This window comes from Pteropus medius, unplaced genomic scaffold (assembly GCF_902729225.1).
Source record: "Pteropus medius unplaced genomic scaffold, Ma_sr-lr_union100, whole genome shotgun sequence".
Lineage (NCBI taxonomy): Eukaryota > Metazoa > Chordata > Mammalia > Chiroptera > Pteropodidae > Pteropus > Pteropus medius.
The window spans coordinates 689,377-712,380 of NW_024349125.1; the positions used below are offsets into that span (position 1 = coordinate 689,377).

The 23,004-nt window shown below is 33.7% G+C and overlaps 1 protein-coding gene across 5 annotated transcripts in view; it reads right to left on the bottom strand.

Annotated features, from left to right (window-relative positions):
- Nucleotides 1–23,004, bottom strand: part of ERCC6L2 (ERCC excision repair 6 like 2) — a 117,774-nt gene that overhangs the window by 20,278 nt on the left and 74,492 nt on the right. For 4 of the 5 annotated variants that reach the window (XM_039880458.1, XM_039880457.1, XM_039880455.1 and 1 more), the window contains 4 exons: nucleotides 20,042–20,194; nucleotides 15,744–15,824; nucleotides 13,333–14,464; nucleotides 8,699–8,853 (listed from right to left, as the gene is read on the bottom strand). In XM_039880458.1, coding sequence (XP_039736392.1) covers nucleotides 8,699–8,853; nucleotides 13,333–14,464; nucleotides 15,744–15,824; nucleotides 20,042–20,194 — 1,521 coding nt within the window. The remainder of the gene's footprint in view (nucleotides 1–8,698; nucleotides 8,854–13,332; nucleotides 14,465–15,743; nucleotides 15,825–20,041; nucleotides 20,195–23,004) is intronic. The other variant, XM_039880456.1, reaches the window with a different exon arrangement.

A 23,004-nucleotide genomic window follows, 5' to 3' on the forward strand; every position in this document is an offset into this window, starting at 1 on the left:
AAAATGGTGTCAGGCATTGTTGATGGCCTATTAACAGACACTGCCTCTCTCTTTGTTGTCTGCGCGAAATTGGGGTTCTCTTAGAAATGTGCTCAGGGAAGGTGGATTGCTCTCTCAATTATTGGGGGATAATGTGAGATTAGTCAAGGCAACGTTCTGCCAGAAAGATTTTCCTCCCCAATGAAAGGATATAAGATGAAAGCCATATCTTCCTGTCTGTGAATATATTTGTATGAGGAAATGAGTTCCTGAGATACAGGAGTTATCCTGAAATATGAGACGAAGGTCCAGGGACTAAAATATAATTTACTAAGGCTAGAGGGGGCAGTAAATGAAAGAGCCTGAATCCTTATGATGTCACTGGGCTGTAGCTCCAACCCTGGAAATACTTCCCTCCAGACTTGCTGATATGTTAATTAGTTAATGATGTATTCTGTAGACCCATTTAGATGGTTATTCTATTCCTCGCAACTAAAAACATCCTGTAGACATATATATAGTATCACATAATACAATGCGATAAGTGCTATGCACATACACACATATACATACACACAAATAAATAAAAATAAAGATGAAGAAGACATTTACACTGCTTTGGAAAAGTCTTAGGGGAAAGCCATCATAGATAATCCAAGGGAGAGAGGTTCAATAGGCAGACACAGGTGAAATGGAATTTTAAACAAAAGAACCACAGGAGCATAGGCATAGAAGGGTAAAAGTAATGTAGGGAAGAGGCATGAGAACTAAATGTTAAATTAGGCTATATTCAGAGTCTGCAATGTGCTGCTGCCAAACCACGGAAATGTACAGAACAAAGGAAGATTCCTACTGGAATTACTAACAAACCATTTACCCATATCGTGATGGGAAAATAGGGTCTTTAAATTCTACCCTACACAAAATCCAACCATTCATTCCCTAGGCCAAAAACCATGAGGAACCTATGGAACAAAGGCTGGGGATTGCCAGCAGGTTTTCTTGCTATATACCTTTATCTTTCACATTGTATACCCATAGGAAAAAAGGTAAACAGAGTCTTTAAACCGTAATTCATAGAAACTAAGAAGGATATCTAAATCAAACTCCCTAAATACTTGGCGTCTCTCTCTGTCTTTCCATCTGTCTTTTTTAATCTCGGTCTTTTCTCCCTCTCTGTCCCTCTCGGTTCTCTCACTCTTTGCCTCTGAGAAGAGACCACGCTCTGTCTATGGAGTGTTATCCTTTCTCTAACACTTTCCTTTTGACTCTAACTCTAGTATGAATTCTTTCCTGCGCTCAGTCAAGAACTTTCTCTCTAGGTACAGGACTTGAATCTCCACTCAGGGGGATCCGCCCTGTCCTGCATCAAAAGGAGTCCAAAAGGTGTGCTTGGAGACTGGTTCATTAGCTGAAGGCTGACTAGAAAGACCATTTGCTTTTATATCCTCAGTGTCTAGCATAATACCTAGCACACAGTGTCAATAATCCTGAATGAGTATCTTGAAATGAGACTGGAAAAGCAACCTAGGGTCAAATTGAAATAGGCCTTGTGTACCATGGAAAAGAAATACAATAAGACATTTCACATAACTGAGGAAAACAGAAAATTAATCATTATAGCGACTGCTGAGATTTCTTAGTGCTAGATGAGGAAAGCTCACAAAGTCATGTATGGGTAGGGATATCTTTCTGACACCATTTTCCATATTCTCCCTTCTTGAGTGAGTTCCTATACTTCACTATGGCCGATGGATGACAAGGCAATAGGTGTTTCCATTAAGTGGGCATGTCCAATTGATACCATGGTTTTCAGAGAGGGATAAAATATAATTTGAAAAGGGCTAAGTGCTTAACATTCTTTAAGTAACTAGGTGGAGTCAATCAAAGTTCAGTGAGGCCTTATGTCGCTAAGCTTTTATATTGTTACTTAAAAGGCATTATTTGAAGAAACGGTATTTTTTTTAACAAGTTAGAATCTTCCAACTATTTTAAAGAGAGAAATTGTTCAAAGAAGCTATATTTATCTTCTATGTAATTGGAACTATGACCAGCTAAAAGAAGAGTTAGAATCAAACTATTTCCTAATAAGCAAAGATTTTTTTTTTGTTTGTCAGTCCAGTCTATTGCCAAATTAGTTTATAATTTCTTTCAAATACAATTTTTTTCTATAGTCGTCTTCATGACAAATCAGCCATAGTTCAAGGCAGATCTTTCATCTACAAAATTAGACGATTGGATTAGCTATCTTTAATAATATTCTAAAGTATTCTACTATTGGTACTATTAACAACAAAAATAATAATATTCTCTATATTCTCCATATTCTCATTATAGAGGATAACAGAGGGAGTTTCACTCATTACCCCTACTGATCATCAATAATCATAATTACAATAATAAAAATTAATATTATATTTTGAGTACATTTAATGCCTTTTTTTCAAGGAGTTGAATGTGTTTTGTACACATTAATCATTATTCTACTAATCCTGGTTAACATCACTGTGAGAAAGGGTGCCACAGTTTCTCAGAGCCACCAGGTAGGAGGAGAATAGGTATATATATTTGCAGTTAACACCAGATTCTTCTTCCTCTGACTAGGTAACAGGTATTCTTTATAAATGACATACTATGTTTCTGAATCAATCCTAGTTCTAAGGATAGAAACACAAAAGCCTTTTTCATGCCAAAAGTAGTCACATAATTTCATACATACACACAATTTTACAAACCTTGATCTCTATTAAAATCACTTGAAAGAATAACTTTCTGATATAAACATCATAAAATTAACACCTAGCTATAGAAAGAAAAATGATAAGACCGAGAAAAATCCCACCCAGTAAGAGTTAATTCTATCACATGCTGAAACCATAAACCTTCCTTACTGAACTGCTTCATAAACTAGTCATTTGTGAACAATTACTTTAAACCATCATGCCCTTCACCATCCTGAAAAACAGGATAATGGAATGCTATATCTCCCCAAAGTCTGCTCATTGTAAACAGTCCATCCCTCCTTGCTGACTCCAAAAGCTGTATAAACATACTGCAATCAAATCCACCAGAGCTCATAGAAATCCTTTCTTTAAGTTGTCTACAAAATGCCAATTTAATACAAATACAAGAAAGAGAAGTTCTTACTAACACAACATTTTGTATTTACAGTATTCTGAACAGTGCTTAAACCTGCACTGGTTATATAAAAGGCACTCCCCCATCCCCCCCACCATGCCACCCACTGCCCCCAGGCTGACAGCATGCTTAGTTCTCTCATTTACACCACACTGCAATAACATAAAGAAGGGTTTACTATTAATCCAGGTTTTACTACAAAGCGACCTGTTATTTCTCTGTCAAATACTGGTGAGAGTGCCAAGTGTCTGTCATCCAATTCAAGGGATTAAGTCTTCTTTTATAGTCTGATACTTGTACCAATTTATAAAAATACAGATATAGTTTCTTAGAGTTGGTCACAGTCTATATTTTGGCTTGGATTCAGGCAGCAGAGGTTGACTATGACAGCTGGCAGGAAGCTGAGGGGAGAATACATCCTCCCTCTTTCAGTCACCACATCTCAGTTGCCATAGTGATTAATCCTTAATTGAATGCTGTCTTTGTACATTTCTTTTCAGAAAACTTTAAGTAAACTTAAGTTGAAAACATGCAGTTGATTGAAAAAATGAGGCACCACATCACAAACAGGTATAGCTAGGTTTTGTGACATACTTCCATATATTAAAAGAACAAATTAACTCTAAAAAAGGCATTTATTATCAGTTCCTTCAAACATTTAAAACATTTCTTTTGGTCTGAGCTTAACTCTGAATCACACAGGTTTTCCCTCTTGTTATCAGACATCTCATCTTTTAAAATAAGCTGTCTTCAGAAATGGTTCTAAAATATCCAAGTATAATTTAAGACAAAACAAATTTTTATTTTATATTGTTTGTATTACTATATAATAAAAGCATAATTAAAAATTTATTTTAGGGGAGATGGGTTTTCATTTAAGACATCTATAAAATGTGTTCTATAAATAGAAATTATTTATAAAAGTACAAACTACAAGAAACCAAAGGAAAGATAGAAATAGATATTTTTAAATATTAGGCCTTATCTTAATATATAGTTAAATTTGAAAAGCGAGTTCACCGCTTTTGTCATTTTGGTTATCAATAATTACATCAAAAGGACTGAGAAACTCTGAAAGGCCATAGGATTTTATCTAGGATTGTGGTATATATTACTTCTCTTTTGTAAGTTTACTGTTTAGTATATTCCTTTGCAATTTAGTTAAGCCTTTAACTTAGACTTAACTATAGTCTTCCTTGGAAAGTGAAATACTTGCATATTGTGGTCACTGTCAATCGTGTATTGCTATCTTACAAATAAATAGTATTTGTTTTCTTAGAAAGTGAGGCAATACATCTGCATCTGCCTGCAGGCACGCATGCACGCACACACACAGGCACAGACCACACGCACGCATGCACACACACAAACACACAAAATCTTTTCAAACGCAAGTAAAGGTCTCTAATAAAACTCTGGTGACAGACATGAAGCACTCAGAAGAATTCTCAGTAATCAAAAAGATTCTGGATGTGAGCCCCAGATGAAAGACACTATACTATAGGTGGGAGGTCTGGGGATTTTTGGAGTCTTCAGAAGCGAGAGGTTTACAGATTTTTCTAACACTATGGCTGAGTCTCTTTTGTCTTCACTTTGCTTCATTTCCCTTCACCTTAGTTTACTCTCTTTTCTTCCCATAACTATTTTAAAATTTTTTCAAAACTGCAAATTTGCTATTGCCACCCACCATCATACTACAAGCTGTAAAACCTCTCAGTGAGTGATATATGTATCTCTAACAAATGTTCCAATGATGTATTCATTAAAAGAGTTAAAGTAATATTGACCAGATATGATGAAATCAGTGATTGTGAACACTTTTTTCTTAGAAATTCTGTGAGATGACTTTGAAATGTCATCAATATCTCATCTATGTGTGATAGTATTATTTTAAAACATCTCTTCAGAAATCCTTAATATAGTTTACAAATAGTTTTAAAGAGAAAAACGACACAACCCTCTTTCTATCTCCCTGACATTACTGAGGTTGTATTTAGTTTCCAGAAGAATGATAATGAGGAGAACCAAGAGTATTATGTATAAAGATAATGCAGAAGGACTAGTCTGAAGGCAGAGTGATGTCTCACTCATTTGACTGTCAGAGCTATGGAGATATCTTAAATTAGAAGGAGTCACTTCAATTGATGAATCTAAAGAGAAAAGGAATCTATCAGCTTTAAAGAGAAAAAAATTACTAGTAACTTCGATTCTCATATAGACTATTATAAAATAAATTAATATAAATTATAAAGAACTGAGTGGCTATTTTCATAAGCAAAAACTCAATAGTCACATATAAAAGTTTGAAAAATATTCTATCATGAACATTCTTGGTTTTTTTTTAAAGGGAGTCTAAAGCCCCAGATCTACTACACCACCCATTCTTTTATTTATAGTTAAATAGGGTTGCATACAACTGTTTATGATTACTTCTAGTTGATTCCCTGGGGATCAACCAGGGGAGTTAGAGTCCTGATATCAGTCTTATCCAATGGTAGTAGTAGCAATGAGTGCTACTTTGTGTCAGGCACTGTTCAGAGAATTTTACAGGTATTACTTCATTCAGTTTTCATAAAAAACCTTTTGAGGTAAGAAGTATAATTATTTGTATTTTAAACACAAGGAAACTGAGGCACAGGGAAGGTAAGTAACTTTCTCATGGCCACACAGGAAGTATGAGGTTCAGCTAGAATTCAAATTCTGGCATTCTGAGTAGAGTGCATACCACAGGCTAGTTATAGCCATCACAATTCTTTCTGCTTATGGAAGATTACAGAGTTTAACAAATTAAAGATGAGACTCATTATATGAGTTATTTAATTAATTTACTTCTAATTAAACTAAAAGGAGAAAAGCATAAGGTATGTCTCAGCGGTTGTATTTTTGTCAAAAATACAGTAGTTTTAGTTTTTGATAATGGTGAAAAACTAAGAACATCACAAATATGTATGACCACTATCTATTTTGAAAATTCTGATTTTCATATAGCAAGTAAGACCTTTTAAAAAAAATAGTAAGTTTATAATATTGTCCCTGAGTAATTTTTATATATAGGTAATACATCACAACATTTAAGATGCTAAAGTACAGCTATATTATTAATCTGATATATTAAATGGTGTAAGTCAAACCTGAGGGATTTATTCTTATTTTGTTGGAATTTTACTGTACCAAGTATTGATTTAAAGAAGTTGGCCACTGAAATAAATGTCTATACAGACAGTTCTTGGCCTGTGAGCTTTGGTGGCATGGGATTGGACCCCTTGTTTAGTGGCTTTAAAGCTTCCCTGAATATTTTATACCAACCATGATTTAGTCATGAAACAACAATTTTCTTTGTTTTCTCTGTAAAAGAAATATTAAGTTTGTCTACGTGTGATAGGGGAAATATATGGCCTCAAAGGGCATATTAGAAGCCCTAGGGGATAGATACTTCAGTTTGTTTCCTGGTAAGAAATATCCCTCACTCTGAAAATCACTGTGAAGAGATGAGGTTTCTGAGGAGAGTGTGCCGTCTACCTCAAGAATGTTGGGGCTGAAAAAGACTGAAAACTATTGGTATTGTTAATATAAGGATAAAATAACTCCCCCACCCACCCCCCACTCCCTGCAAATTAAAGGCAAACTATATTTGCAGTATTTTCATTTTTATAACTTTCCTTAAGAAGGTTCCAAAGGGGCTTTTTATTGCTTCTAGATCTAGGGGTTGCTTCTCGGGTCCATTTTGGGAGGAATTATACACCTGTAAATTTCTTCTCTGCAAAATATTTAAATAAGCTAATAATTAATATCTAGTTAAATCATTTCATTAGCATCTACTACAGAGGTCTGACAAACTCTCTTACTTCTTTCACATTAAAATTTGTTTAGAAAAAGAAAACCCTAATAAAAAATGAGCTATTTAAAAGATACTGATATGTTCTTCATTTTAATAAAGCAAGTTTCTGGCAAACTCAACATATTTTTTCCAACCTTTTCCAGATAGCTCCTACAAGGTAGTTAAACTGTAGAAATGTCTACAGTATATTTCTACAAATATACTGAGAAACAGTATATTTCTGGATCAAATGTCTACAAATATACTGAGAAACAGTATATTTCTGGATCAAATGAGAATAACAAAAAGCAGCATACCTGAGTCTTTTGAAATGAATGCTTTCATGAGTTGTATTTTGGTGTTGGCCCTTTGGATTACATTGAAAAATGCTAAAAGCACAGCCTTTCAAAGTCCGTTATTACATTTACTCTTAGGATATTATAAGACAACTGACTGTTCACTAGACCATTCAGTGGTCCTCATTTAAGAGCCAGGAGGCAAATTTCCTTCAAATTAAGTGCTAGGAAAAGTTTTCTTCTCCTTAGAAGAGCTGGTATTTTTTCCCCCTTAAGGACAATCATTTAGCTCAGTGTTTCTCAGCAGGGTGTTATGGCATTTTAGGCAAAACAGTTCTTGGCATGTGGAGTGTTATCCCCTTAAACAATAATTGAGTATATCTGGCCTCCACACATTAATGCCAGTTGGGCACTTGGTCATTGCGACCACTCAAACTGCCCGCACACATTTCCAAATGCACTAGTTGAGAAAACAATAAATAAATTGTTTATTTCCTTTGTTTTGTCTACTAGGAAACTCAATCAAATTTGTCATTAAAAAAAAAACAAAAAAACCTGGGTAAGAACATCATGTCCTATATATCTGCATTTTAACTTCCTCCCAGTCTTGAACTTCCAGTTTAATTTATGTCTCCCTTGGTCCTGAATTTCATTTTGTATTCTGATTTTATTGTTAAGACAATCCAAAATCCTTTACTGAATCAAATAAACAAAGACAGCTTGAGAGTTCAGAAGCATTCGTTAGAAGCTTTTATTTATTTATAAGAGCAGTACTAACTTGAAATAAAGTACCACTGTATAAGGTATGCATTTTAAACTTCTACACATAAAGTGATAGGAAAACTACTCAGACACTTAGCTCTTAGAAATTAATGAAGGATAATAAGACAAAAGAAAATATCGTTTTCAAACCTTTGATGAAAGTGACTATGTGTCAATAAATATCACATTTATATAAAGCTTAGTTCTATATAACAGCAATTTTAAATGTGAAGAGTCTATAGGAAATATTTATCACTTTTAACACTATAAAAATCATTTTGCTAAAAAAAACAAATTCTATATAAAGTTAGTTTTGTGTCTGCCTTCATTTTAGATGAAAAACTTTGGAGGAAATCTAATCATACACTTCTCTTTTTCCATAGGAGCAGAAGTGGTCTTGATTCTGATTTAACTGCCCGATTCCCTCAGATTCCTCATTTTTGGCAAACTTTTCCTGAGGGATACTATGAATCAACTCACCATTATTACATTTAGATATCAATCTGTCTTTTACTATAAAACATCTTCACTGACTACAATGCCCCAAATAGTATTGTTTTTTTTATACTTATTTATATGTCACAATCTTAGCAGCTACTTTTGAGGGAGTATTTAGAGATCTTACTGAGTAATTTCTATGAAAATGAGATAAACTGAAGATAAAAACTAAAAATGAGATAAAAATATTACTCTACATGCTTCTTACCTTAGAAATACAAACAGCTATGTTAGCAGGAAGCTGGGAAAATTGCTTCAATTCAAATACATCACGTGCAGCCCATCGGCTCATGTGATTTTCGGCTTTGCTTGATCCAATCACATTCTGGTTTGAGTGAATGTAAGCCACTTCTCGAACACCATCTACAAGGTAATTGATGTTTATTCAGTGATGTCTCATTATGAAGCAATATGGTTCCATATATACTTTAAAAGTTAGAGGAGATACACTAAAAAAGTTATGCTTGTTTTGTTTTTAATCCTCAGGAAAAACATTCAGTTTGCTAACATCACAACATTCTTTTAAAAAAAACAGTTCAAATATGTTGGTCTAGGTTAACTTGGGAAGGACTTTTCCCTCTTATTAATATGCGAACTTCTGAGATTAGGTGACAATCTTTAGATTTAAACCTGAATTGAAGGTTTTGGCAACAGAAAAGTTATGGTGGAGGGTCATTTCTATGAATTTGTTGTTCCAGTTGATTAAAAAAATAGTTTACTAATTAACAGAGCAGTGCTAGCTTCATCTGTTCTTTTAAACATGTGTTTGATTACAGTGATAGAGTGGGAGCATGGGGTTTATGACCAGGGAGTTTAGTTTGGTTGGCTTGTTCGGTTTTACTGTTTGTATTATGTCTTTTTTGTACATATGCCCAGAGAATGTCAAGATTGGGAGGAAATTTAGGAAATGAAAAAAAATTAACTTATAGCTTTTATCCAAAAGAAGTTTAAAAAATGACTATATTTTTTATTGCTTTGCTTCTAGGCACCTATAATTTACTTTTAAATTGTGGTCATAAATACAAGGCTAGAACTAAGGTCTGTAAAAGTTCCCTCAAACAGCTCTGGCAATGAACCTTGATTATGACCTTCAACACGTGTAGTGTTTCCAGTCCTGAGTTTCGCTCAACCAGAATTGCCAATCATGCAAAAACAAGATGACGTTAAATAAGATGAGTGAAAGAGCAACTAAGATAATATTCTCCTTACATTTCAAGACACCAGGGGATGTGTATGGTAATAGTATATTTTCTACTATAAATATCACAGAGAGCAACTAGAGAGCAAAACCAAAATGAGATGACAAGATACCCCCATGAGCTCTAAAATAACAACAAGCAGTTGGGGACAACCCACTAACAGCTACACACTCTGCGTGGCATAAGGGTCTTGCACGGAGGAAGAAGGAAGTAACAGGGCAGCATCTGATGGATCTGAGAACAGGGACCCCAGAATAGCTAAAATGTTTTCACTGGAAAACACAATGGGAAAATTGGAGACAGTAGCTGAATCTGGGAAGGTTTTCTGCTCTCCAATGCTGAGTGGGTGGGTGCAGGAGGCTTGAGGTAAGATGTCCTGAGGAGATGGAGCAGGCTAGCACTGAAGAACTTTCCAAACTGACCCACCAGGCTCCCAGGTCAGGGCCACAAGGTGGGGAAAAACTGGTGAATGTCAAAATTAGCAGGACAGGAAGAACAGGGATGAGGAAAAGAGAAGGTCTAGAGCAAGGTAGGGGAGAGGGAGAGAGAAACACTATACAAAACCGCAGATATGGATCTTTGTGAAGTTAGAAAAATGTCCTAAACTCTGCCTTACTTTAAAAATTCAGAGAAAATAATTTCTACATAAGTAAGAAAAAGGATCAAATCTCATAAAAATTGTTATAAAAGTAAAGAGAATAAGCAACAGAATTTATCCCTACAATGAAAACATGCCAGAAATATTTGCTAACAAAACAGATGAAAATTGCAACTGATTTCAAAATGAGGTAAAAGACTTTAATAAATGATAAAATACAAGAACCAACAACATAAGTCAGAATTAAAATAACCTAGAAATGAGTGCCAGAACTCAGGAAAAACTTAGAAATTAAAAACATTATTTCAGAAATGAAGACTAAACTAGAAACATAAGGAATAAATAAAATAGATAATGCTTTAAGAGAAAGGAGAAAACTTTTAAAAAGTAAAAAGACATGAAAATGAGATGAAAAGGATTTGAGAGAATGTGACAAAAATTTTGAGGACAGGAAAAGAAGATTGAACATATAAATAACAGGAGTCCCTGAAGAAGAAAGCCAAAGCAAAGGGATAAAACAAGTAATTAAAAACACTAGTACAAGAAAGCTTTTCCAAAATTAAAACTGAGTTGAAACTAGACTTTGAGAATACTGACCCAGAATAACCAACATTGCTTTGGAATGAGTTTTTGTTCCTTCGTAATACATATGTTGAAGTCCTAAATTCCCAGTGTGATGGTATTTGCAGTTGGACTTTGGGGAGACAATTAGATCATGAGGGTGGAGCCCTAATGAACAGAGTTAGTGCCCTTATAAGAAGATACAGGAGAGAGATGATTTCTCTCTCCACCATGTGAGGATACAGCAATAAGGGGGCCATCTGCAAACCAGGAAAGGGGCCCTAAACAAGAACCTAACCTGGCATCATGTCCCAGCCTCTAGAACTGTGAGAAATAAATGTTTAGGCCACCTAATCTATGGTAGTTTGTTATAGCAGCCTAAGCTGACTAAAACAAACACCAAAACACAATCTAGTAAAATTACTGGACAATAATGAAAAGGAAAAATTCCTATGGGCATCTAGGAGAAAAAAATAAAGAACACATGACACAACACTTCATGCCAGAAGAAAATGAAGATATGTATTTAAAATATTTAAGAAAAGAAAGTGTGAGCCAAGGATTTTATATTCAGCAAAAACGACTTAAGTATAAGGGCGCATTGTGTTATCAACAAGAATCAAAAACAGGGAATATTATTCTCATGAGCACTTTCCAAGGGATCTGCTAGAAAATAAGCTTCAGATGACCAAAATGACTTAAGAGACACTGATATAAGGACTCATGGGGATCGATAAATTTATATTTACCTGCAAACCAAGAATAAACTAAGTCTAAGAGGGGGAGAGTATATAATTCAATGTCTGCATGTCCTGACACCATAGATACAGAATATCCATTTTCGAAATAGGAAGAAATAGAAGAGTATATGCAAACAAACAAACAAACAAACAAACAAATCCTAATGTTTCCAGGAATCATAGTGTAGCAGTATTGGTATTTTTATTCTTTGACTTTTATACAATATGGGATAAAACTAATGAGTAATTATGGGACACTATAATTAAATCATTCCCTATATGCTTAAGAACCAGAATTACCATTATGGAGGAAATGGTACAAAAATGTGACAGAAAAGAAGTTTAGTAAAATATACTCTCATATTAAGTATCGATATAAATATGGAAATATCAACATAAACACATAGTCTTTTATCATGATATATAAAAATATATATGCACATAAATATATATAAACATATGCATATACACAAATAAAAATATATACACATGTGTATACATGCATGCACACGTGCACACATACACACATATACACAACATATAATCTGTCCACTGAAAATGTCCAGAAATAATAACTAAGCAAGTAGTAGCAATGACCATTCCTAGCAAAAGGCTGTGGTCTTGAATCACAGTTTCCCCCTAAAAGACTTCTTGGAGAAATGACTAATTCTAGCTCTGGGGCAGAAAATGTATGAGATGATCCTGGAACATTTTGTAATACTAAGTAGCAATCAAAGATGACTAGTGTCATGTCAAAGGGTCTCAGGAACCAAAATGCTCATGTCCATAGGCTCCTGCTCTCCAAAGAGCCAAATGAGCCTTAATAATGATATTAATTGCAATGGATTGAGATCCATTAAATGTCTTTGAATCACTAAATTCATCCTCTAAGGATGATAGCGAATCGATTTATACTAAAAACTGGTAAAGACAGGAATTATGTTCCCTGCCTTTTCTATATGAACTATAACACTGGGTAAGTAACAGTAGATATAAGTATCCTTTTACAGAAACATTCTAATTCACAAATGAAAAAGAAATAAGAGTAGAAAACATCATTTTCCTACTCTGGATAAATAGTTACAGGCATTTAAGCATCAATGGCTGCCAAAATGATAGAGAGACCAGTGACATTTTGTGCCTCCCATACTTTTGCCAAACACTAACTTTCGTCTTGTCAAAGGAATAAACCTGAATCTGAAATAGTCTCTGATAACGCTAATTTGTAGCAAATATGGAGGGCAAAGGAATATGTTCAGTACATCAAGAGTACATAATTAGCAAAATGCAAATTGAGGAAAACTCTATAGATGGTACAGGTTCTTTAGCAGATAAATTATAAGAAAATAAAAGGGATAAAAAAGGAATACTACAGATTAAAAGAGACTATATAAAAATATTTTTAAAAATGAGACTAAAGTGTAATATCTAGGGATACACGTTTGTGTGATAAAATCATAAAAATGCAAAAAAGTGATTACTATACAAGTTTGAATTCGTATTTATGGGGATTGAGGGGCTGTGATTCAGATGGGGCACATAAAGGAGGCCCTGGGAGAGATAACAAAGTTCTCTATCTTGAGCTAGCTGGTATTCCCTTTATCTTGGCCCCCACCCACTTCATTTGTGCTTCAATGTAACTTCCTGACCGAGAGAGTTATTTTATAAGCTAATTCAAAAATCTCTTATGGAACTATTTGCACATAACAAATGAGTAAAGTTTTTAGAAAGTATATGTCGTTACCTAAAAATTTATCCATTGATTCATACATCTGCTCTTGATGGACAATACTCTCATTTGAAAATTTCACTGGTTTTCTTGGTACGACAGTGCTATTTTTCTTATGGTTAGGAAATTTTGAAGATAAACCGATTCTCTCTTTTACAGTTTTTGGTCTATGTCTCTGTTTAGAGAAACTGATACGGCTAACAGAAAAATCATCATCTGAGGATGAAAATTCATTAATAGTCTGAGAGTTACAATCTTCATCTGTTGGATATAGTTGGTTTGCTTTCTTCATTGTTTTTTCTCTCTTAAACCTCAAAGAACTAGTAGCTCTTTGTTTTCTTACTCTTGACTTGGAGGATATTTCAATGTCATCAGACTCATCACTAATATCACTACTGCCTTTTCTTTTCATAATAGATTTCAAGGTCATGTTCTCAGGATTTAATTGTTTTGAAATTAGTCCATTTCCTCTGACATCGGTCTTTCTATCATCACCATTATTTCTTATTTTTACAGGGTTTTCTGTTTCAGAATCTATAGATCCATCCATGGGTGGCTTAAACCTTACACTATTCTCAGGGAATTTCTGAGTTGTATATTGTGTGGGAAAGATGACATCACTATCTTCCGATTCTGTGACATTCTGTAAAATGCAAAGGTGGTCAGCTGTATTTTTAAAATTTTTCTCATCATCAGACTCAGAAGAAACATTCTCTTCTAAACTCTTCTCACTTTTATCAAAAATACATTTTTCATTTGGATTTAGAATGTTAGATAATGTTTGATGTTTTGAAGTACCAAGAGAGTCTTGACTTTTCTGACAACCAGCATCCTTGTTTTCTGTTGAAAGGCAGGTGGGCTGTTCATCAGAACTTTTATCTTCAGATGTAATATTTTCATCACTATCTTCAACTGATTTACATTTTGTCTCAAGCAATTTCGAGAAACCACACTGGAGTAAGGTGAGCTGTCCAAGAGAACTTGAAGCTTTACTTGAGTCAGATGCTTTGTTTTTAGCAGTCTTTATTCTTGAATTTTCCTCTGCTTCATCATCACTAAAATCACTGCAGAGATCACATACTTCTTTTGCCAGAGGTTCTGCAGGTTGTTCTGGACCTCTGTGTTCTTGACAGTCAGGCTCTCTAGGCTACATAGGAAGCAATGACAGAAATATTTGAAAATGTCAAGATCTATCACACTGGAAAGTAATTAAATTTGGACAGATAATTTGTACAAGTATATCACTTGGTATTTTGTAAAAGTATATTTAATAAACAAATATGAAGAATTTAATATTATAGTCTGGTATACTCTTTTCTCTTTTCAAGTTGAATAACTTTCCAAAGTAAGTAAGAATTTAAACTAGAATACCATGTGACCAAATTATTTATAAGAAAAACAGAGCCGAGTGGTCAGCTCCTAAGAGGCTGGGACCAATTCTGGCCTCGAGAGTGAAAAGTATACAACTATTGCTTACTATAGTCTAGCAGATGCATCTAATCATGCTTTAAGAACAAAACAAATTTGTAGGAGTTAGCAAAGTAAAAAATTCACAACTGGAAAGTGGTTCTAACTGATTAGAAACAAAAAGAGCAAAAAGGATCTTGACAACTAGAAATAAAGAAAATATTGATATTTTGAAGTAAAATTTGCTACAAGTTTAAATCCAATATTTAAGTTTTTCACATTAGTCAAAGCTAAATATATCCTTCAGTTTCCTTATATTGAGGCTTTATTAGTAAAAGATTTTGGAAAAGTATTATTTAGCAATACTTTTGCCAACATTTGATATTCATGTATTTCTATAAATTTAGAAAAATATTCACCCCATATTCTAAATCAATAGGCTATTATAAATTTATATAACTTCCTAAAACCAAACAAGGAAAAACAATAACAAAAAAAAGTCTTCTACATATATTCTTTACTTTTAAAAAGACCCTTTGATGGCAATATAGATTTTGCAGTATGCGAAATGACAAACTACCAAAAAGATTACAAGATTAAGGACTCAAATAAAATAGCTACTTGAATAAGAAAGTAATTTTGATGTTTGGATTTAATATTCTTAAATACATTTGGATTGCTATTTTGCAACTTAATTTATTGTTGAGTAAAAAATTATTTAGATTGGATTGATCACCTATACAGTGTATTTAATTTTGGATTTACAGTTTGGTATAGTTAAAATTCTAGTCTAAATATAAAGATATGAGTGCTCCTGAATTTGTTCTTATGATACGAAATGTTAAATTAGCCTAAATTATTAATTTTAGGGACAGTCCTCTGATATTGTGTCCTTGACTTTTTTAAAAAAGACTTTTTCTTTACACATTGGAAAATAAAGGAAAAAGGAAAGTAAACTTAAAATTGTCACAGTACATGTTTTCTAGGAGTTCTGGGTTACAGATTCAAAAATTGCTTACTGTTTCTAGTTTGTGTCCTGGAGGTTCCTTTTTCAACCATGTTGTGGCTGTCATGATCCCTGCTTCCACTTGGCCTTCTCTCTATAAAGAAAATACATAACTGTAAAATATGGAGTAAAAACAACCAGATAAACAACAGCAGTGGAATGCTAAGACTTGAGAGTTAAGAAAGGAACACTGAGTGCAGCTTGCTTAAGCTCTCTTATTTTCAATTTGCCACATAAGGAACTCATATATACTTTATATAACATTTTAAAATATGCTTAATTCTTAATTCTTAGGTAGTAGCCTGCCACAGTGGAAGTGTGCTGGGCCCATAAAATACTCTTATTTCTTATCTTAAAGCTTATTTTTTCAGATAGAAAACTAATAATACTTCTCAGCCAACTCCATTAAAAGCTCTAGTAGGTGAAGGAGGGTGAAAAAACATATATAGACACACAGTAATGAGTCTATAATAACTACATCTATATAATAATTATAGTAAGGACATATTACCTATATTTCAAACACCACAATAATGTTGAGTATTGGGAACTTGAAATTCTAGCCTACATTGCTAGTGTATTTATTGTTCATATTTATTAAAATGTTCATTGATTCTTTAAGTGTAGTAGACATCAAAATGAAAAGGTCCACCCTAAAATAAAACCAAAAAAAAAGGTCTTAATTATATAACAGGTTTGCTACATATTTTGGGAATGTATCTATGCTTTTAGAGATTTTGCTATATCATTTAACATACATATATATATGTACATATATATATACATATATATGTATATATACATATATATGTATATATATATAAAAAAACTAAACATATATATGTATGTTAAATGATATATACATATATATATGTATGTTAAATGATATAGCAAAATCTCTAAATATACATATATGTATGTTAAATGATATATACATATATATGTATGTTAAATGATATAGCAAAATCTCTAAAAGCATATGTATATATAATTGCCTAGATTCTAGAATATTAAATTTTACTTCAAAAGGAGATTAATATATTTCTCTTTCTAAGGTTTTATTTGTTGATAGAACAGGGGTAAATAATACTACTATCACCAGAGTTACAAATTTGTATATTCATACAAATTTATGAATATACAGCCATACCAATTGCATGGTCCCATCCATGCAATTGGTATGGCTGTATATCAAAACCTGGTATCCAGGGCAACAAGTAAGAATTTCTCCTACAGAACTCTAGAGACTGGTAAACAGTTCCTGAATTGTCAAGAGACCTTTTCTTCCAATGCTAGAAGCCATTACTGCAAGGGAGTGGAGAGTCTCCTTCCTAGCACTGCCATTTATCTTTATAACAGAAGCTTAACTGGCTACAACAGATCCAACTGGCAGCACCAGAAATCCCTCGTTACCAGAACCCCTTTGTGATAGGTCAATGGCAACTCTAGTCCTCTGCTGCACAGCCCAACATCTTGGAGTCATCCTTAACTCCCCCCTTTTTCTCATACCCTTGATCTTATCCATCACCACTATCACCCTGGCCCAAATCACCATGATCACACAGACGAATCATGGCATTATCTTCCTACTTCGATTCTTGCTTCTACTCTTTTACTTTTACTTCTACAGTCTAATTCTAAATATTTACTCCAGATAATATAGATCAGACTATGCCATTCTTCTGTTCAGAACCCCCAAATTGCTTTTTGTCTCACTTGAAGTCAAAGTCAAAGTTCCTGCATGACCTGGCTTTCTGATATCTCTCTGGCCCCATCTCTTACTCTTTTGCTTATCCCCCTCCAGCCACTCTGAAATTATGCTGGGCATGCTCCTCCTTCAGGGCCTTACTATTTGTTCCTATGTTTAAACCGCATCTTCCTTCCTAGTCTCTTCAAAAGGATCAACTGCAATCTTACGGTGAGAGCTTCCTTAGCTGCTCCATTTACAACTGAAATGCTGTTTCCTTGACAGTCTCCTATTTCCCTTCTCACTCTCATTTTTTAAAAATTGAGATACAATTTACATATAACACTGTATATGTTTAAGGTGTACAACATGTTGATTTGATACATTTATGTACTGCAAAATGATTACTACCTGTGGCTTTAGCTAACACCTCTATCATGTCAAGCAATTATAATTTCTTTTTTGTGTTGAGAACATTTAAAATCTAGTCCCTTGGCAATGTGGAAGAATGTGGAAGAATATAATCCAGTACTATTGACTATAATCACTATGCTGTGCATCAGACTTCCAGAACTTATTCATCTTCTACCTGCTCTATAATAAACTACACGCTTCACTTATTTTTTATTATCTGTCTTCCTCAAATAAAATGTTAATATTTTATAGGCAAGATTTTTGTCTATTTTATTCATTTCTGTACGCCTAGTTCTATGAACGCTACCTGACATTTAGCATACACACAATAAACATTTGTGAAATGAACTCTCAATATCTAACTCTAAAAAGAAACCATGATATAGGTAAGTCAATGAAAAATAGAATTAAATTGTTTAGAAATCATCAGATTAAAAATGTTCTATAAATTCAAATTTCTACATCTTAAAACATTTTAAAAGAGATTTTCTACAGCCTTTAAAAATTAAAAACATATCACAAGAAGTAAAATACTTCTTTTACATTGTGATGTATACTTTATATATATACAATATATATATATACATTGTTTGGCAAAAAGCAGCATGAATCTAACTAACCCCGAATAATTTTAAATTCTGGTTGATAACAAATGAGCAATTTTAATTCAATATTTAATAATCGAGTGCCAATGATGTGCTTAGCAAGAAGGTAAGCACATTTTACCACAAACAAAATAAGACATGGAGGGTCCTGTCATTAATAAAGAAACACTACTGGAGGGGACACAGATATACTGAGGATAACCAGAGAAGAAGAGAAATTTCCATTTAATAAGTCGTCATACTGAAATATCTTACCTAACTCTTGTTTAACAAAAGAATAGGTGGCTATTCTCATAAAACGGAAAACTAAATTAATTTGATATATGGAAGAAAACAGGATAAGTAATATAACACTAATATATTTTATAGATAATGATTTCAAATTAGAAACATGAATACAGGTTGGTGTGTTAGGTAGTACTATGAGATGAAGGTAAGATCTGAGGGGGTTCTGGAGGACAAACAAGGTTATCAATTAGAGAAGAGGAGTGGGAAAAACAATTCATAAAAAGGAACAGCATATTCAGAAACAAGAAGAGGGAAGTAAGGGGGACTTTAAATGGGCTACTCATTTCAGAATCAAAGTTACTAAAAAATAAAAGCTTAGTAGTAAACATCATACATTCTATAACAGTTGTAATATGCACAGGATACTAATAAGATAAACCTTCCTGTTAACCATCCATCAGTGATCACCTGCTAACATTAGATTAGATTCGTACTGCTACCGAACTTGCTTAACATATGCTTTCTGATAATACATGTTCATTATGTAAATGTTCTCTCCCACCTTCCATCAAAATGGGTCTAAGTTCTTTAAGGACAGGGACAAATTGTCCTTCGAAGTGTTTTTATTGTACTTACTGAATAAACAAAGTATTTAAGGTTTTACTACAAAGTCCTGAAAGTTAAGGAAAGTATCCTTAACTCCAAGACTGAGTTTCCTCATGATGAGAGGGTTGAAAAAGATGATATTCCAGAATTCTATGATAGCCATATCAATATCAACTAGAAAATAGGTTAATTTCCCTAATAATCTGGCATATTAAAGAATTTAAAAGATTTTTTAAAGGATATAAATATCCTGTTTAAAGAATAAGAAACATCTGTATGCTGAGGATGAACACAACTGGGAGAGTTTGAAATATTGGTGTGGAATTTTTATTGGGAACAGAAAACAAAAATCTCCATGAGACATGAGAGTGCATCTCAGGGAGTATTTGGTAACTTTTAATCAAAACACATTTTATATTTTTGTTTATTTAAGAAAGTCTCTTTTTTTTAGTTCCTGACTTCAACAGCTGTTTTCAAAATAATAAACTTTTCTTTGCCAGTCTGAAAATGGCTTTGTAGGTCACACTATCTACTACATGTATCTGTATTATGTGTATACATTATTTATAACTTTGCATGGGAAAATCTTAGTTTAGAGGTACAACAATTCGTTTCTTACTTCTGTAAAAGTAGAAATTCTAAATGTAAGGCATCTTTATGAAGAAAACCAAAAATTTATCTGAAAAGACACCAGCAATTATATTTCAAGTTTCCTGAGGGAGAAAACCATGTTTAAAATAGTATTGAAAAGGTCAGAAAACAATTTCACACCTCCAGGATGTCCCTCGTAAGACAAGACCCTTGGGATCTTAGTTTGAAGAGATTATAGACCCCAAAAAGCTCTCCTCGATGCTCTTTTGATCCTTGAACTGCTTCAAAATACCGCTTGGCATTTTCACTTCCAACCACCACACAGTGAAGTTGCTAAAACAGAAAAAACACAAGATATTTTTGAAGTGTTTGCTCCAACAATATGTCAGAATTTCCTGGCATTCCCTGTATATACACAGCTTTAGCTGGAGCAGGCAGAATCTCCTTAGGGAGGAAATTTTATTTTAATTTCCCTAGCAGATGTTGCCATTGTGGTGAAATAATAATAATCTGGCCAATCTTATTGAAGAAGAGATCATATATTTCCTATTTTATCTGTTTCCTACCAACTCAGTCAAGATCACATCTCTAAGGACTATCCACCTCACATAAAAAATTAAATAACATGGGCATATATTTGGATACACCTTCCTCCTTTCTAGACTCATTACAATAGGAACTATAAAACTGTCAGAAATAATCACTATATTACCAAAGTTAAATTATAACCTGAAGTAATTATATAACTATGTTAGTGTCAAACTAACTGTGGCCATGTTTATACTGTCAACTAACAGCAAAAACCCAATCACTATTTAGAAACATTGTTTCTGTGAAACAATTTTGAATACAGAAAGAATACTGACATGGAACCCTTAAGGATATATGGCACTTCAGTATCAACATTAATGTGCCTCTTTATTTACTGGCTGTTCTACTAAATGAAATGTAAATACAATCAGATTAACTCCAGGTACGCTTTAATTTCTTGGAAGAAATAAAGAATACAAAGAATGGAAAACAACTTTAGTCAGTTGTTGATTAGTAAGAATTAGTAAGAAATGATATGTTATGGTGATTATCATTAGAGCTGACTTGCACTGAAATAAATTACTATAGGCAATTATAATTATTCTTAATAGCTGTTACTTATTAAACACTTATTACATGTGTAGCATTTTTACATTCTCTCATTTAATCCCTACACCCCAGTAAGATATTATCTCCCTTTTAGAAATAAAGAAACTATAGCTTCTCTATTTTATAAATAAAATTAGGATTTAGAGAAACTGAGTGCCTTGTCCACAGCTACCAGTTAGGAAGTGTCATTTCTAGAATTTATACCTGGCCGAATCTAAAATTTATACTTGTAATAATTTTTTACCTCCAGGATGTCTCTCTTAAAACAAGGCTCTTGGGACCTTAGTTTGAAGAAGTTATGGATCAACATACCAGCTTAATCAGTTTGATATCAACGTCCCAGAAACATGGGCTATAGTCCTGGGAATATACACTCGCAATATCAAATGATGCACCTGATGGCCCAGTTACCTGACTTTACCCTTGCTACTGACTCTAAAGGCAGACTATATTGTCAGACTGCAGAACTAATAAACAGAATCACCAAAGTAATTTCTAAAAGGATTAAATCTGAATCTTTATAAATATTCTACCAAAATTTTATCAAAAACCTTATAAAAGGCACATTATTTTTTACTTAAAATAAGTTTTTCCAAAGTGGTTCAGGTAAAAGTGAAGGCCAGATCATCCACCTGTAGACTAACTATAGAAAAAAAATCACGCTGGAATTCAAGAGGGTAGGGGAAACAAAATCAGTAACTAGAAAATGTAGCTTAGCTTTTAGTTTAAGAAAAACTCATACAAGGCTACAAAATACTAGTATTTTGTATTTTGTATGATGAGAGGATTGAAAAAGATGATAGTCTTTACAACAATATACAAGATATACAGGAAGGAATGTTCATCATATTAAGGATTTCATAACCCCTTCCTCCATTTTCAAGGCCAGCAGCATGGCATCTTCATAGTATTCCCTCTAACCCTTTGCTTCTGCTGCCACATCCCTTTTTCCTCTTTGACCCTGCCGCCTCTTCGTTCTGTAAGAACTTTTGTGGTTACATTGGGCCCACCCAGATAATCCAGGTGGGTACAGGGGGTTAAGGATGTGGACATCTTTGGGGGACCATTATTCAGTTTATCACAGTAAGGAAGTGTAAAAAGAATGATGGAGGCTTGTCAAAATGACACAGAAGCCACCTTGAAAGGGTTCCCACTGGCCCCAAATGAGACAGTTCGAATATCAAAATAGTAATGTTCAATATGTTGTAATCTGTTACTAAAATAGGATCCCATGAGTCCACACAGATTAAATAAATAAACAAAAGAGAAGGGAAAAACCTTGCTCTTATGTTAGAATGCAAACAAATAAAAAAACAGGAATAATGGAAATAGAAAAATCACCATCTGACACTCATCACAGTGGTAGCTGGTTCAGCTGGGAATCATCAATAAATGCTAAGGTTGGTGGGTATCAGTTTGATGAGGGACAAGATATTAGCATAGTCTTAGAGATTTCCCCATAAAATACAAAGGAAAAAAATGGCGACTTAGCAGGAGAAAGCTGGCAGACAGAAACCTGACCTGTGATCAAGGATAACATCACCAATGATGGGGCAGGTCACCACCATGTGCCTTCTGATCAATGCAATGAGTAGAGTACAGCATTGTTTCTATACTATTCATGCACAGGCTTCTTGGCTTAGTCTGGACATGAGGAAACATCAAATGAACTTATGTTGAAGGAGAGGCCTTACTCTTTAAAGCTATGAAGATCATTAAAGACAAGGAAACTCTGGATAACTATTACAAGTTTAAGAAAACTGAAGAGACACAAGAAGAAATATTACCATGATCCTGGTTTGGATCATGAACCAGTAAGTGAAAAGGAGATGCCAGGAAATTTGGTGAAACTAATATAAAATTAAATTAAATTAAAAAAAATAAAGATCGCTACTCGTAGGGGAAGATGGAGGACTAGTTAAAAGCAGGGTTCATCTCCTCCAATGTCTGCATTGGAATTACACCCAAATTATAAAATAATCAACGTGGAGAATCACCTGAAG